Source organism: Enhydra lutris, unplaced genomic scaffold, assembly GCF_002288905.1.
Source record: "Enhydra lutris kenyoni isolate GAN:26980312 unplaced genomic scaffold, ASM228890v2 scaffoldscaffold44, whole genome shotgun sequence".
NCBI lineage: Eukaryota > Metazoa > Chordata > Mammalia > Carnivora > Mustelidae > Enhydra > Enhydra lutris.
Genome location: NW_019154128.1, coordinates 8,631,116 through 8,649,023, shown reverse-complemented (window position 1 = coordinate 8,649,023; position 17,908 = coordinate 8,631,116). Strand labels below are relative to the sequence as shown.

At 48.0% G+C, this 17,908-nt stretch overlaps 1 protein-coding gene across 2 annotated transcripts in view; it reads right to left on the bottom strand.

Annotated features, from left to right (window-relative positions):
* Positions 1-550: 550 nt before the first annotated feature.
* LOC111155860 (carbohydrate sulfotransferase 10) overlaps positions 551-17,908 on the bottom strand; it is a 33,505-nt gene continuing 16,147 nt past the window's right edge. For both annotated transcript variants that reach the window (XM_022516281.1, XM_022516280.1), the window contains exons 5-8: positions 14,117-14,208; positions 8,088-8,322; positions 5,019-5,124; positions 551-3,512 (exon numbers count right to left, since the gene is read on the bottom strand). In XM_022516281.1, the coding sequence (XP_022371989.1) occupies positions 2,975-3,512; positions 5,019-5,124; positions 8,088-8,322; positions 14,117-14,208 (971 nt within the window). In that variant the 3' untranslated portion in view covers positions 551-2,974. The remainder of the gene's footprint in view (positions 3,513-5,018; positions 5,125-8,087; positions 8,323-14,116; positions 14,209-17,908) is intronic.

Below are 17,908 nucleotides of genomic sequence, written 5' to 3'. Positions count from 1 at the left end.
CCCGGGTTCAGGTCTGGAACCTCACAACCCTGGTGGTAAGGCTCAGAATATGTACCTTGAACAAGTTAAATTTCATCCAGTGGGGTGGCAAGGCCTGCTTCTTCTCACATAGCCACCATCTTGATTATTCCCCTCTCCTAATCCAGGTTTCTGCTGTTTCCTGTTTCGGGGGATTCCGGCTGAACAGGCCATACTGGGGTTTAGGGGGGGGGAAGCAGGGGTATGGTAGGGGTGTGGGGGGAGTAGGGTGAAAGGTGAAGGGTCGAGTGTGGGGCATGGGAAACCAACATCCCTGAGAACCTTCTGGGACCCCTCCCTGGTCAGAGGCTCTTCCTCCCACACCCCTGAGTTAAAGGCTGCCTGCATGTGGTGATCTGCTGCATCTCTATGTACAGTTAGCCACTATGAAAATCAAATTTCATCTTGGCTCTCAACCCTTCACTGTAATGGTTTTTGGAGCTAAGACCAATAAAACTAAAATGTGTGAGGAGAGAAATCCAGTAAGAGAAAGCAACTTAAGATACAACCCTATTAAGTCAGCCTACAATCATTAAACTTTTAAACTTAAGATAGGGATTGCCCTTCCTATCTTAAGACCACTCCTGGGACGCAGAGTGGCTTCTTACTTCTTTTAAATCCGGGCTTAATGTTACTTCTGAGTTCTCATCTAGACTTTCCCAGGGGTTGCCCTCTGGCTGCCCATCTCTTCCTTACCCAGAGGCAGAGGACATGCTCCCTGGCAGGTGGGGCACCCCTCTGGCCTGGCCTCACAGCAGTGGTGGGGTGGGGGAGTGTGGGGGGCAGCGGAGAAGGGTCCCATTGATTGGGACTGTTGGGAGAGGGAGGTCCTGGCTGTTGCCAGTAAGGACACCAGGAAAGAGGCAGTCAGGTTTGCTCCAGGTTTCTGCCATTAATCTCCCTCTGAGCAGTGTCGGAGGATAAAGCTGCTTCAGGAGACAGAGGCATGGACGCTGTCTCAGGCTCCGAAGGGAGGCAGTGAGTTCTGGAGGTGGAAGGAAGCCAGACGTCCTCAGTGAATGGTGAGGGCTGAGGGGCTGCATAGTTCCAGGGGGCCGTGCAGGGTCAGGAGCCCCGCTGGGTAGGGAGGGCTGCAGGAATGCAGGTTTTGGACACACTGTGGAATGCCCAGGAGAGGTTGTGGTGGCAGTCTCTACTCCTTTGGCAAAATGTTAGGAAAATGAACGAAATGCTAGAGAAAAATGACCTAAATCTAAATGCCAGAAGTAGGGGGTGGGGCTGGCACCCCAGTGTCCAACCTTTTGTTTCTAAAAGGAAGTGCTATCTTTTTAAATTAGGACTGACTTTAAGGCCTTAAATTCACATGTTATTCAGACTTACGTTTCAAACAGAAAGAGGTAATCAGCTCATCAGGTATGAGATGATTTTAACAAGACTCCGCTAAAACTTCCTAGAAAATAACTCCTTTACATCCTTTGCGTGTCAGTTGAGGATAAAAGGCTACCACACTGGCTGCCCTTCATCAACGCAGCCAACGGTCACGCTCAAGCCTTGCCTCCCCTCCACAGTCCTGTCACCAGCAGCCATCTAAGCGGCCAGAGCCGCCCCTCACTTCCGCCGGGCCTCAAGGACCACATGTAGCCACAGAGCACGTTCCCTGGAACTGCAGCACATGGCAGGTTTGGCACATATTTTTTATTTCCTTTTACTTTCACATTTACAAACTCAGGAAGCCATTTGGAGAAGGGGGAGGTTGAGGCTGCCTTAAGAAAACCTGGGCTCGTGGGCACCACACGGACTCGGGCCCTCAGGACTTCTCACAGGGAAGCCTGGCCGGTCTCCCCGGAGCCCTCACTGTCACAGACATCTGAAACAGTAGCTATGGAAGCCTCCATGCCTGGAAGACGCCTCGGCCCGGGGTTTTATTGCTGGTGAATTTGATTATCCAACTTAAGAGTCCAGGACAATGGCCTTATCAGAAATGGGTCCAGTGGTAAGTCTTTTGAGGAGATGAAAGGAAACTGGCATGTGTACACTGCACTGATTCTGCGGTGCCGGCCTGGGGCCCAGGCTTGCCTCTGGCCTCGGAGGGCCCTGCAGATAGGCATTGTCCATCCAGAGGCAACAAAGAGGAGAATAATCAGAGTAGGCGTGCTCAATCCCACAGCAGCTGGAGCGCCAGAACCCAACCAGCATTCCCTTTCCCCCTGCTACATGTCCCTTAAGGCCCCCCAAGATGTTCCCTCTCTCAGGTGGAAAGAATATACACAAGAATATACACACCCCTTTCCAAAGTTGCATCTCTTGGGCTGAGGGGAGACAACTGTTTGGCAGGCAGTTTAGAAACATGGACTAGAGGTACCTAGGCATAGATCCTGGAAAGATGGACTGCTGAAAAGTACCCTCGGGTCACCTCTGAGTTTCACAGGAACAAAAGAGTCATGGAAAGAATGGTTTGCCTCTGTGATTATAGCAGCGCCAAGATGAAAGCCAGGTGTAATTTTATTACTCAGATTTGATCCTGTATTAGCCCCCTGTGATTTTTGCAGACCATTAGCTTCTCCATCTCTCCTCAAAGTGCTGGGTGCCATTCTTGCAATCCTTCAGTGACGGGCGGGACCACCTCCCTCTCCAGGGGAGCCTCTAGTGGGTCTGACAAAGGAGGGAAATGACTCCTCCACCATGTAATTTTTCTTCCTAGACTGTCGGATTGCAAATGTTTGGTCCCATTCCCCTTCTGAGGAGAGTAAAGGCCTAATGGCATTGATAGGGGAGGGGACCGAGGGGGGATCTGCCAGAGCCTTCAGTGCACCTTATGTCCAAACTAAGTTGTAACGGTCAGGGTCCAGCTTCATCGGCCGAGGCATGCCCAGGTCCATGGGAGGCTGCGGCGTCTCCAGAAAGAGTGGAGTGGAGGACAGGACTTTTCTGTGCTCACATCTCCCACCTGGTTAGCCTCTGGTCTAACAGATATTTGAATTCACAGTTCTATACATTAGTTTAACAAAAAATCTGGCTTCTGATACCCGAAGAGTTTAAAGTCCCCTTCAAAACGTGCATATAAGCGCCGGATGTCCCGTTTGCTGATGCCCAGGAAGTAGCGCTCCACCTTGGTTTTATTGTACACGGTAATGCCTGGAGGGATGGTGGGGTAAGACACCAGGTGGTCTATGCCGGCTTCTTTTAAGATGTAGGGGGCATCGTCCTCCAGGGTCTCATGGTGACCGATCACACTGTACTTTATCTCGCAGGGTGCGCACAGTTCAACATACGTCACCCAGTGAATGATGTGGTCCCCAAACTGAAGGTCCAGCCATCTGTGGTTTGGATCGCCCAAGTACCGTACAAAATCTTCGAACTGGATGCCCCTGGTCTCTGTGCGGTTCTTCCTGTATTTCCTGATGATGCCCGGGGCAATCTCGTGCCTGTACCATGGCTCAAAGCGGGGGTTGTGAACAAACTTATCTTTAAATGCAGAAATCAGTCTTTCGAAGGGATCTCTGACAATAAAAAACTTAAAATACGTTTTCAAGCTAAGAAGAGAAATGAAGAGAAACATGCAGTTAGGCCACTGGCTGCCAGTGGTAGCCAGGGTGAGGGGGCACGAGGGCAGAGTGCCTGCTGGAGCGGCAGTGGCCGCGGCGGCCAGAACGCGCCCTCTGGTGAAGAGCGAGTTCCACGCATTTCTGAATCCACCCAGCCGCCTTCGGCAGCAGAGCCTGTTAATGGCCCACCTTATGGTGAGGAAAGAGAGGTTCAGAAACCATTAACTGTCCCAGGCCACAAGACTCATCACCCCAGAGGGCCACCGTGAAGACACTACTTAGCTCAACTGATACTCAAATATTTCAAAACTTCAAAGATGTTTGAAAGACTTGTTTTGGGATACAGACCTGATAAGGTCAGGAACCCTGAGTGAGGTAGGAATGGTGAAGACCAGAGGAAGATACTTTAAGGGACCTCTGTATAAACACAATTCGCAGTTGCCAGGGGAAGGGCCAGCCAGAGTAGGGGGCAGGTGAGAGGGGGAGCGGCGAGGTTGTAGCTCTAGCTGGCAGGAAGGTGGCCCAGGGCGCTGCCCACAGTGGTGGGGGTGGCGCAGAGGCAGCCGTGGGACAGGCCTGTTACGCTGCTGACAGAATAATGACAACACTGGCCACCGCCGTAATTACGGTGCCTACTCTATGCCGGAAAACGGCTCATGGCCCTATACGCCTGAGCTCATCTTCTCTCACAAGAGCCCCCAAGACACCAGCGCTCACCCGGACAGACAGGCCCGCACTTAGCTGGGGACCTCTCAGATGCCGCATCTAACACCTGCGTTCTACAGGTTTTGCACAAACTGGGAAGACTAAACAATCAGCACTAGAAGTAATGAGAATCAAATAGCCAAAAAGCAAGGGAGGTCAAAGTTCCTTTGGTGCCCTGACATCGACTTGCCGCTCATGGGTTCAGATCCTTCTGAGCCTTGTTCTGCAGTGTCATTTCACAGCTAATAACAAGAAATTTTCAGTTTCCTAGCTAAGTCATTTTTAACATGCCTAGTCTCTATCCTCGCTGTGATCAGTGAAGTCTGACTCTCTTTGCCTGTGTTAGGTCCAGTCCCCACCACCTGTCCTCCCGGCAGCTACCACGGAAGCAGATGCAAGGCCTCTGGAAGAAAATTTTAAAAATTAAGTGGGGTTCCCCTGTAATCCAAATCCCCTCCCTGTGACCTAAAGGTTATATTCAGTAAAGAATCCATAAAACTTAACAGAATCAAAGCAGAACAAAAATGACTATTCATTTCTATTAAGAAAATTATATAACCTTTGTTTTAATGGACTGTATGAAGGTAAGGGTGGAGAAGATTTTCTGAAATTCTCACAAAGGTTTGTGAATTTAAATGCACTGAACATGGGGCATGTGCTCAGCTACCTCTCACAAATGTAAACCAAAAGGCCCCAGCCGTCCTTGGAGCAATCTGAGGCATATGGCAAGGACAGACATGAGCCTCGGGTTTTACCCAAATTCCCCTCCCCTTAGGAACCTACTCCTACCGCTTCTGAATTTCTGCATCACTGAAGGAAGATAGACGAGGGAGGCCATTCTTCTCATGGTCATGAACCACATTTTCAGGGATCTCTTCAATGGAAGGAAAAGCTCCTGGGAAGGAAACATGGGAGAACAGGTTGGCTGCCTCAGTGCTACCCTTAAAGGAAGATGCCTGGTCTCTTACCTTGGCCCCCATGTTCCCTGCAAGCTCCCCTTAAATCCCAGTTTAGGTCCTTTAATTCCAACTGCTTCTGCCAGCAGGATGAGAGAGTGAAGAAAAGCTTCTGGTAATCCATAAGCCAACTACAGGAAACAGACAAGTTGGGGTGGGGAGAGCAGGAAACAAGGGGGGGCGGCGGTAAACACTGCTAATACCTACCCCTGGCAAAACACCTAAATTAGGTGAAATTGTACATTTAAAAAAAAGATCCCTGTGTGCAGAAAGGATTCCTAAAATGAGCAATACTCATTCTACTTTGAAACTGGGGGGAAATGCCAGAGCAGCAGGACCAAGAAACATACTGCTGGCTGATGCCCCCATTGGGGGCCCATCATCCCCAATGGGCTTGGGTCTCCCAGCTCCACATCCCTAAGCCTAAGGTGGTTCCTAGGCAATGTCACCACATTCCAGACTACAAGTGGAAAAGCCAACTGGTGCTGGGAAAACCTGGCCAATGCTGTGGGAATAGTGTGATATAGCTGAGGCAGGGGACGAGGAGGACAAAGTGTCTAGGAAGGCAGGACAGGATCAAAGCCACAGAGCCCAGGTCAGTGCTGGGGTCTTGGGTGGACCCCATCCTCAGGTTGGTGGACTGGGCGGGTTTTTCATTCTCTTACAAATAGACACAAAGCATCGATATCCACGAAGGTTCTAGCCAAGCCTCCACAAACCTTCCCGTCTATCGTTGTGTTAATCCTGTCGTGTTGCAGTCTGGCAGGGAAGGATCTCTGTTGGGCCATCTACCAGCAGCCACTGGATTGACTGTTTGATTCACCCCTCCTCCCAAGGATGTAAGCTCCAGAACTCTGTGCTAAGTGCTATGGATGGCCACGAAATGAGCCAGACAAACATCTGCTCTTGAGGGGTAATGGAAGAACCAGCTCTGGACCTGCTCAAGTACTTGTCCCCATGCAGGCGTCTCTAGGGCTGACCGAAGAGAGCCACAAGGCCCATCTTCTATTTTATGACCTGGCAAACCTGCCCCCATTTTTTTTTTTTATAAACATATATTTTTATCCCCAGGGGTACAGGTCTGTGAATCGCCAGGTTTACACACTTCACAGCACTCACCATAGCACATCCCCTCCAATGTCCATACCCCCACCCCCCCACCCAACCCCCCTCCCCCCATCAACCCTCAGTTTGTTTTGTGAGATTAAGAGTCACTTATGGTTTGTCTCCCTCCCAATCCCATCTTGTTTCATTTACTCTTCTCCTACCCCCTTAACCCTCCATGTATACCTGCCCCCATTTTTATCCTGTACTTCTAAATTGGTGTTTACTTCTTTAAAGTCTAATGCTTTGAACTGTGGTGGCAGATTTATAAGACTTTTGTGTATTCATTGTTTTAAATTTGATTTGTGACCTCATTTTTTGGATATCAAAAATCCAATACACTGTCAGATTACTCAAGAATCACATTAGTTATACACCAGAAGCTGAGGCAAGTATCTCCCACCCCCCTCGCCCAACAACCACAAAAAGGCCAAATGAAGCAACCAGGAAAAGGACGTGGACCACCCACTCTGAGCACAGCAGCAGGGGTGGTGGGCTGGAGGACAGAGACCACAGGGCTGCCTCCCACGGAGCTCTGAGGGCTGATCCTGGCCTGGAGTCAACTGCTGCTGAAGGGAATTATGTTCCTTTTGAGGCTGAAGTTAACAGACAGAGCCCATAATTATCTTGGACCAATGCAGGGTAATTGGGGTTTAAACAAACAAACATGGTATCTGAAAAGAGCAGTGAGTAATCAAAACCAGTAGAGTATGAGGTCACTTTTCAACGACCTAATTTGTTCCCAAATAAACATCCGATTTCCTGAAGCAAGTTGATTCAATCTTCTGAATATGGAAGCTCAGTATAAAATGGGGACCCTTCTTTCTAGCCATGTGGCACAGAATACTTCACCTGTGGTTGAAGGGGCCCCCAGGTCCACCTGGTAGGGCTCCCTTCCCAGGCATGGGTGCAGGCGCTTCCCCTACAGAGGGGCAGCCGGGAGGCCAGTGAGTGTGGAGCCTCAACGTAACGGGACAGAGCCAACCACCAGTAAGGTGCCCAGGCAGTGCACCGAAGAGAAGAAAAGCGATCAGCGCAGGGGAGGGGGCTGGTGGAGGGGGATGGACAGACTGCTTGAGACAGGAATTCCACTCTGGAAAGTGAGGAAAGGAGATTCTGACCACAGATGTGGCCCTTTGAAAACCTCAGTATCTAAAACTTTCAAGCCACCAGCTTTGAAAGTGTTGGGCTGGCAGGGATACTTAAGATGGCGAAAGTTCCTGCCACAAGACCTGAGCTCGGACAGGAGAACAAAGGCCCAAGCAGGAATCTGAGACCCCTGCCCCGGGCTCCTATGGACCAATGGGACCCCGACGAGCAGGTGAAATATCCAAATAAGGGAAACTTGCCAAAAGACCCCTGAGCTCCCCTCGAGACTCCTTAAAAGGCCCCTCCTCCCTGCCTTAGGCACGACTTCCGCCACTCTGCTTTCCAGAGTCCTGGAACCTCGCCCGAGGGTGCCCACCTCCTCCCGGCGCAACTTTCCTGGCTCCCCTCCTCCTGAGCCCTGAAACTCCGCCGGAGAGTGCCTTTAATAAATCTTGCCTTGCACCCACTTTGCCTGGTGTTGTGTTTATCTCGCCGGAAAAACTTTACAGAAAGTACACCACCAACAGGGGAAACACTCCAGAGAACCATCCATAAGGTTACCAGCCCTTCCACAACTGTCCCTGCCTTTGGCCCTGCTCTGCTGCCTCCATTGCCCAGCCCCAGGCTGCTGCCTCCCAGCCCCCATGCCCCCAGCCAGGCAAACCCTGCTGTCCACTGACCACAGACATCCACCCAGCCCTGCACGCACCATTTAACACGATCAACACTTTCTTCCACTGGGTGTTGCCCACTTTAGGAGTCTGGCAGAAAAGAATCTTGTGCTTGTCACAGACGAATATCCGGTCCAGGACAAACTTGGAGACCGCGGTGTGCGAGAGATTCTTCAGGGCTTCATCCCTGCAGACGTTTCTGATGAGTTCCAGGCGCTCCACATAGACGAGGGGTTGAACAAGCCGGCTGTCTGAAGGCACCTTCCCAGTGGGCTGCAGGTAACAAGGAGACAGAAGCAGCCCAAGGGCTCAGTCAAAAGCAAACAGCAGTGAGCCTGCAGGAGCCCCCTGGAGAGGCCCTGCCCCCTGACCTCATGCTGCCTGCTGACACGCAAGGGCGAGAACCAGAGCTGGGTGGAGAGGACGGGGGAGACTCCTTCAGGGGCCTGGCATTCAGGCGACATGGATGGGCTAGACCAAAGCTCAGCCAGAAACACGAGGAGGCTCCTTCACCCTCAGCGGCTCAGACGGAGGAGGAGGCGCGGCTGGCCACTTTGCTGATGGCAAGCATTAGGGACCATAATGGGACACAGCAGGATACTTTGCATTCCGGGATTTCAGTGAAGGCCAGGTTCCACCCCCTTCCTTCTCCCTAGCACTTCCCTCCACATAATTCTGAGTGTACGTGTGCGGACAGTACGTGAGGACCAGTCACCTACACACGTGCAGTTTCAGACTCTGGTACACCGGTAGAATGGTTTATTAACTAGAGAAACACACCCTAGGTCATTCAGTACAGGTTTTCAAAATGCTGAAGCCATTATTCCATCTCCTCAGTGACAAGCACGTGGTTATGCCTCTCTGGCATGCAGTTTAAGGAGAGAGCTCTGTGTGGTAGTGATGTCTGCTGTCCTGGAAGCATGGCCCCTGTGGGCAAGTGCTGGAGCATGCCGGCACTGGTTTCTGCCGTGTCCTCCCACCAGGCGGGAAGTCCATGTGAGCAATGGGCAAAGACTCTGATCCAGAAACCCTGTCTCCCAGGAAAGCGGGCCTGGGAGTGAGCAGACGTCGACCACAGGGCCTGGGGGTGAGGGGCGTGGTCTCCGGCTGGTTTGAGGTTGGGTGCACCTGCTGGGGTGCACTGCTGGGGCACTACTGGGGCTGTGTTTACTCTGCGACGTCTCGATTCTGAAGTGTTTGATCACCTCGGAGTTATCTGAAATAGGTCTCTCAGAAGCTTTTCCCCTCAAAACCAGTGTAATTTCGTGTGTGTGTGTGTGTGTGTGTGTGTGTGTGTGTGTGTGTAGAGCTAGGATGGTTCCTCTGCAGCCTTCACACACGGAGTCATCACTCTCCCTACGTGGGCTCCAGATGGCACCCAACACTGCAGCTGTTGTCCGCAGCCCACCCTACCCACCCTTGCCTCAACTGCCACTCTTTGTGGGCAACCCATTTTTAATACCTGGGTGCTGGTCAGATTTTCTCCATAATGTTTCAGCACATTACACATTTTACCAGGATAAGTCAGTGTGGGCTTCTCTGCGGATTTGCCTGGAAGGCAGGGAGCTCTGTCTACCTGCATCCTCGGCTCAGAAAATGTCCTTTTTCCTCAGGACGCTTAGGCAGGAGTGGAGCTCACATGTGACAGTGTGTGGAAGTCATCTGAGGTTAGGAGGTAGGCGGGGGCTTCTGGGTCAGAGTGTCCTGCAGCTCACACAGATTTTCCCACCTGGTAGGAGGACTCTTTATTTTTATTTTTTTTTTTTAAGATTTTATTTATTTATTTGACAGAGAGAGATCACAAGCAGGCAGAGAGGCAGGCAGAGAGAGAGGAGGAAGCAGGCTCCCTGCTGAGCAGAGAGCCCAATGCGGGGTTCGATCCCAGGACCCTGAGATCATGACCCGAGCCGAAGGCAGCGGCTTAACCCACTGAGCCACCCAGGCGCCCCCGGAGGACTCTTTAGAGCAGAAACCAGGACCAATGTGCCCCAGCATTTGCTCACATTGGCTATGCTTACATACGACGGACACTACTACTAAGTATAACCCGTCCCCTCTGATTACAAATAGTTTAAGAGGTATAATTGTGTGCTTACTCAGGAGATGGGAGTCTTATACCATATATTTGTTATACCATATATTTGTTATACCTCAATGAATGTCTTTAAAAAAGGAGACATAAAAAAGTTCTGACGGTGGTTGAAGAGAGCTATGGATTGCAATGGGCCATAGTTGCTGTTTTTTCCTTATAATGCAGGATATTTCTTTAAAATACATGAGTATATCTTCCTTCTTCATAAAAAAAAACCTTGGTTTAAAAATATTGGCTGGTGGGGGAGCACCTATAAAGACTTCTACAAAGTTCTATTAAACTGTTTCAAGTCCTCTGTGAGTGATTTCTACCACATTTGGGTACTTTTTGTATCCAAAGGTGGCTCTGCAAACACATTTATGTCTCTCTTCCTTCAGCATGATCTGCAGCAACTAAAAGCCACAACTCTGCCAGAACACCCTCTGAATTTCCTTCCAGGGCTTACCTGTCCCTTTCTTAATAGCCATGGGCCCCTTCTCATCTTTCCTTCCTCCCCTTTTCTACAGAAAGACAGCCACTATTTCTAGCCACTTCCTGAAGTGCCCCATAAATCAAAGATGAGTCAGTATGGTTGGCAAGGAAAGGAAACGCAAAATGGGTTTGACTTTCCTTCTTATGAGAAAGTTGACTTAAAAAAACAAAAAAGACGAAAAAGTTCAAGTTCCAAATCATGCCAGATACACTTTGGGACTGCTTTAGAACCCAACACAGTATCTATAACAGAAAAGGGCTTTTGTTAACACTTGACTCAAAACTCTACTGCTCTGTCACTCGGCAGAATGAACTGTTCGACAAATATTTATCGAGTCTTTACTCTGTGCTTGGATGTAGTTGCAAGTGTTCTGTGGAGACACTGGGAAAGCCTCAGCTGAGGAAGAACATGTGGCACTGTCCACATATGTGTGTGTACATGCAGAAGTGGGGGTAGGAGGTGAGGAAGACAGAGTGGTCAGCGGGAGACATGCCAGCAGTTCAGTGCCACTGTGTCCTCAGCGACTTACTAACCCCTCCCCGTTCACATTACGGTGGAATGTCTGCCCACAGAGATCTTCTGGCTTTCCAAGAAGCATCCCAAAAGGTAGTTCTGAATAAGAGTCTGTTCCTCCAAGTCCACTCCTTTGGCCACCTCAGTCATGGCCCTTTCCCTCAGCCCTTTTCCTTGAAATGTTTCTGCTGCTGTTTACTGTCTATTCATTCCCTTTAAGTTACACAGAATTTCTTCCCAAGAATTCAAACCAGACGGTCCCCTAACTTAACTTTACTAAATGGACCTAAATGCCCTTTTGTCTGTTAAAATGCACTAGGGTTTTAAAAAAAAAATGCACTAGTGTATTTAGGCAATCCATTTATGGGGCAGTTGTAAAACTAGTCCTCCCCCAGGGACTGGGTCAGTTACAAAATGGGGAGAAGAGCATGGCTGGGATAACAGAGGTTTCCACCCCTCCACCCCAGCTCCCTGGTCTTCCCTCATGGATCTGCCATAACCAAACTCCCTGACATAGTTTCTCACATGTATGACAATTTCTTGGGTTACCCTGGTGAAGGGAAATGTCTTCCTTAGGTCAACACATTCTGGAAGTGAGGGTGGGCACCCGCAGACTTGCCCGGCTCTGATCCTTCACGGGGACCTCCCTTCCTCCCCAGGGCGCACGAGCACAAGCCTGCCACACTGGCCCCTGCCTTCCTGCTTTCATAAATGGAGTCTAATTTAACCTCATTCCCTCCTTCACCCCAACTCTTGCTCCCTTCTCTCCTCTCCTCACTCCATTCCAATTGCTTCAAACCTCAGCTCTAACCTGGATTGCGAATGACACTCAGGAGCTGTGCATCTCAGGGCAACTCCAAACAAGAACTCTTGAGAAACTGCAGAAAAATCTCCCTCATTTTCAAAACTGTTCTTCAAGCTTAAGCATTGTATATAAAGAAAAACCATTTCTCATTCAGCTGGGCTTATAGACTGGCATGGTTTTGTTTTCTTCCTTTGCAAATATACTAAGTGAAATGCATTATATTAGTTTCAGGTATACAAACACATTGATTCGACAGCTGCACAAAATAGACCTTTAAAGGCAAGCAACACAACCTAATTACATTTATAAGTCTCCTTTCTTTTGGAAAGACAGATGCTGAGTTTAAACATCTAATGACCCCCGGTTTCAGAGAATCATGTCTGACCGCTGTTTCCTACTCTCTTTACCTTGCATCTGAGTTTCGTGAGCATCAAGGGGACAGGGAAGCAAGAATAGGGGACAGAGGACATTTAGTTGAAAGTCCCAGCCCACTACTTGCTGTCCCTGACATACTGGCTCTGTTCCTTGAGCCTCACACTTTCCAAATGCAAAATGAGAGTAAAATACTTACAGCACAGGGGTGACTGGGTGGCTCAGTTAGTTAAGCGTCTGCCTTCTGCCCAGGTCATGATCCCACGGTCCTGGAATCGAGCCCCACATGGGCTCCTTGCTCAGCTGGGAGCCTGCTTTACCCTCACCTCCCTACTCGTACTTACTCTCTCTCTCTCTCTCGCTATCTCTCTCTCAAATAAATAAATAAAATCTTAAAAAAAAATACTTACAGCTCAGAGGGCTGTTTTTGAGGACCAGTAAGATTAAAACCCAGTGAAGTCTTCTGTGGACTGCAAGGCATGTTCTGGTGCAGTATTTCCAACCACGATTACTTCCGCAGGCCCACAGTCTTTGCAGGAAGAGTGCTCCTCCGTCCCTCAAGAGTGACCTCCCAGGATGGTCACTTTTGTTCTTCATGAGCCTCAGCAGCCTAGCAGCACCCTGGTCTCAGAGCACCTCATTCCTCTTGTGAAACTCTTGCCCCACCTCCTTGTCACTACTGATCCCAGTAACTAAACATTTATTTCCTTACCTCCTTCTATTAAGGCCACCCTCCTACTTCCTACAGGTTTTTCTGGTTTCCTGTCTCTGGGGTTTATCCACTCTCTTTCCTTGTCCTGGAAAGCCTCAACCTAAAAGCAACATTCCAAGCCTGCTTCACGGAATTCTGCAGACTTAACCCATCAATCAGTGACTTGCAACCTATAAACTCCAACAGCATGTCACTCTGACCACATGTACACTCACTAGACTTTGTTGGGTTCTAATCTGTTGTCCTTACCCTGCAAATCAAGGACGGGAACTGTCTCTTTCTCTGTGGCTTAATGCTGGGCTGGTAAATGTCTTATAGCTCGATCTACCCATTTCATTCCTTTAGACATACCTGCAACCCAAACTTTCCAGACCCAGAATGGGGGGTAGTGAGCGAGAGGGGAATCTCAAGAGTGTGCCCCCCGTCTCGGCTGGGGAACAATTAGGAATTTTTGTGAAAAAGGAGACTGAGGAGAAAGAGTCAGAATACCAAGGAAGGTGAGCCCTGGGTAAAAGTCAGCAGCCTTGGGCCCTGCCACTAAGTCCCACACAATTTGGAATCATTAGCCTTTTCCCCAAACCCTGTTCTCTCATCCATGACATCCAGAGGTGAGATTAGCTGCTCTTCTGTCCAAGAACCCTTCTAATTTGAAAAGTCCATGATTGTGGGTCACAGACCTTTCCCCACTCTCTTGGTTTTCTCCTGACCTAGCCCAACATCCTCCATTCCCCCGCAAGGCTCCTCCGCTGGTTAGGGATTCAACACAATCAACATTTACAGAGGATCCATGACGTACAAAGCGCTGTGAGGAACATAAAAATAGATGTGACCATACCACCTCCTAAGAGAAGTTAAAAAGATGAGCGGAAATGTGCCGAAGTGACACAAGGCACAACTCCACAGCAGCAGAATGTGACAGTCAAAGGACACCAGCTGATGTGAGCATAGAGGGGAGGCTAGTTCCATGTGATGGGAGTACCCACTGGGGCCACAGAGGGTGAGAAGGGGTCACCACAGCTCACTTAGGAAGCAGCAACCCTATGCCTCCCCCAACGCTGACCACGTCACAGAGGACAGTGCCCTCTGCCTTGCTGTGCCCACCTTCAGTTCCTCAGGAAAGTGCTTCTCTCCGGGCAACTTCCCCGCATCTGGCACAGCTGTCAGGAACAGGAACTCCTGTTTGGTGCTGTATGCTAAGAGACAGAGAGGTTAAAGCGTCTTCTCATGGAGGAACAGACACACAGATCAGCAGGACAGAACAAAGGCCCCAGAAATAGGCCCACACAAATATGCCCAACAGACATTTGACAAAGGTGCCAAATCAGTTCAGTGGAGGAGAGTCCTTTCAACAAATGGTGCTCCAGCAACTAGACATCTATAGAAAAAAAAGAACCTTTACTTGACCTCACACTTTATTTAAGAACAAACTCAAAATGGATCATCACTTCAATGTAATAAAACTTTTTTAAAACATAGAAAATCTCTGGAAAAGATTACCACCTTTTCTGGGCTCTCGTCAAAATCTAAAACTTAAACTCTGCAAAAGACCCTATGAAGAGGACGGAAAGACAAGCTACATGCTGGGGGAAAATATTTGCAAATCGAGTATCTGACAAAGGTCTCATACCTAGAATATATAAAGAATTCTCAAACTCTACTGAAAACAAACAATCTAATTAGACCCTCTCACACTGTTGGTTGGAATCCAAGTTGGTGCAGCCACTTTGGAAAACAGCGTGGAGGTTCCTCAAAAAGTTAAAAATAGAGCTATTCCATGACCCAGCAATTGCACTACTGGGTATTTACCCCAAAGATACAGATGTAGTGAAAAGAAGGGCCATATGCACTCCAATGTTCACAGCAGCAATGGCTACAATCACTAAACTGTGGAAAGAGACAAGATGCCCTTCAACAGATGAATGGATAAAGAAGATGTGGTCCATATATACAATGGACTACTACTCAGTCATCAGAAAGGATGAATATCCAACTTTTGCATCAACATGGATGGAACTGGAGGAGATTATGTTAAGTGAAATAAGTCAAATAGAGAAAGTCAATTATCTTATGGTTTCACTTATTTGTGGAAGATAAAGAATAGCATGGAGAACATTAAGAGAAGGAAAGGAAAAATAAAGGGGGGGGGAATCAGAGGGGGAGACGAATCATGAGAGACCACGGACTCCAGGAAACAAACTGAGGGTTTTAGAGAGGAGGGGGTTGGGGGGATGGGTTAGCCTGGTGATGGGTACAAAGGAGGGTACCTATTGCATGGAGCAATGGGTATTATAAGCAAACAATGAATCATGGAACACTACATCAAAAACTAGTGAGGTACTGTATGGTGACTAACATAATAAAAAAAATAAATAAAGGGGCACTTGGATGGCTCAGTGGGTTAAAGCCTCTGCCTTCAGCTCGGGTCATGATCCCAAGGTCCTGGGATTGAGCCCCACAACGGGCTCTCTGCTCAGCAGGGAGCCTGCTTCCCCCTCTCTCTCTGTCTGCCTCTCTGCCTACTTGTGATCTCTCTCTCTCTGTCAAATAAATAAATAAAATCTTTTAAAAAAATAATAAAAAAAATAAAAACAAGAAAATGGGTAAGACATGGACTGACATTTTACCAAAGAGGATCTACAGATGACAAATAAAACATGAAGAGATATTCAATGTCATTAGTCATCAGGCAAATACAAATGAAAACCACAATGAGATACTACTACACACCTATCAAAATGGCTGAAATAAAACATAGCAAAAACTCCAAATGCTAATGAAGATTCAGAGAAACTGAAGAACTTACATGGCTGGTGGAAATGTAAAATGGAATAGGCGCTCTAGAAAAGTTTGGTAGTTTCTTTAAAAACTAAGCATTTAGGGGTGCCTGGGTGGCTCAGTCCTTAAGAGTCTGCCTTTGGCTAGGGTAGTAATCCCAGGGTCCTGGGATCGAGCCCCACATCAGGCTCCCTGCTCCATGGGAAGCCTGCTTCTTCCTCTCCCACTCCCCCTGCTTGTGTTCCCTCTCTCATTGTGTCTCTCTCTGTCAAATAAATAAGTAAAATCTTAAAAAACAAAACAAAAAAAAACCCAAAAAAACCCCCTAAGCCTTTAACTGCCCTATGACTTAGTAATTGCATTCCTGGGCACCTATCCCAGAAAAATGAAAACTTATATCCACATAAAAACCTATGCACAAATATGTACAGCAACTTCATTTGTAATAGCCCCAAACTGGAAAAAAACCCCAAATGTCCTTCAACAGGTGAATGGATAAACAACAGTGGGACATCCATATGATGAACTACTACTCAGCAATAAAAAGGGACAAAGTATCTAGACACACAGTAATAGCTGGATGAATCTTCAGGAAATTATGTTGAATAAACAGAGCCAACGCGAAAAGGTCATATACTGTATATAACATTCTTTTTTTTTTTAAGATTTTATTTATTTATTTGACAGACAGAAATCACAAGTAGGCAGAGGGGCAGGCAGAGAGAGAGAGAGGGAAACAGGCTCCCTGCTGAGCAGAGAGCCCTATGCGGGGCTCGATCCCAGGACCCCAAGATCACGACCCAAGCCGAAGGCAGAGGCTTTAACCCACTGAGCCACCCAGGTGCCCCTGTATATAACATTCTTAAAAAATATATTAGGGAGAGACTAGACTAGTTGTTTCCAAGGTGGGTAGGAGCTAGGGGATGGAAACAGGGAGAGGGAGGTAGATATGGCTACAGGGCACCTGGGTGGCTCATTTTGCTGGGTGTCTGTGGTTGGCTTGGGTCATGGTCCCATGGTCCTGGGATCAGGCCCCGCATGGGGCTCACTGCTCAGAGGGAGTCTGTTCCTGCCTCTCTCTGCCTCCCTCCTCATGCTCTCTTGCTCTCAAATAAATAAATAAATAAATCTTAAAAAAAAAAAAAAAAAAAAAGGCAACCCAGGGCTCCTTGTGGCGATGGAGATATTCTACATTTGACTATATCAATGTCAATACTGTGATTCCAACTCTGCACTACAGTTCTGGAACATGTTACTGCTGGGGTAAAGTAAGTAAAGGGTACATAGGATTCTGCATTCTCACAACTGCATATGACTCTACAGTAATCTCAAAATTAAAGGTGTAATTTTAAAAAACCAAGTTATGGGCTCCTTGATGGCTTAGTCGGTTAAATGTCCGACTCTTGGTTCTGGCTCAGGTCATGATCTGAGTTGTGAGATGGGCTCTGTGCTTGAGAGTCTCTTCCTCTGCCCCTCCCCCACTCTTCTTTTTCTCTCTCTCTCTCTCTCATAAAAATCTTAAAAAAAAAAAACCCAGAAACCCAAGTTAGCAGTCAAGTTAGTATTTACACATTAGTTTAAAAATTCATGCAAAGTGAGATGAGATCAGACCAATCTTATAAAATTCTAGTCCAGAGTAATAATTTACAAAAAATTGCTTTGGGAGAAACACTTGGGTAGAATTTGAAGATAATTTTCAGATCTCTACAACCAAAGGAACATTTACTTTGAAAATTCTGCAATGTCTAAAAACATAATTAGAAAAAGTAGGTAGTAAAAGAAAGCATAAAAAATCAGCGTAACAGAGCATGAACAAAGGCACATTTATTTCATTTAAAAAACAATCAAAACCTCCTCCTCTTGGTCATGAACACACACTGGCCTGCAGTCCTCCACCTGCACAGGTTGGGCGGCTACACCTCCCCGAGGCCCCAGCTGCATGCTGTAAGTACACACCATGGCCTGGTGTCCTCCCTGCTAAGGGAGGGAAAAGACATCTTCCAAGTATCCGACAACAATAATAATCCCATCTCCCTGCTCATTAAATACCTTTGGGTTATCGGACTCCAATATAAACACTTGCCACACACCTTTAGCAATGCCACTAAAATCTCTGGT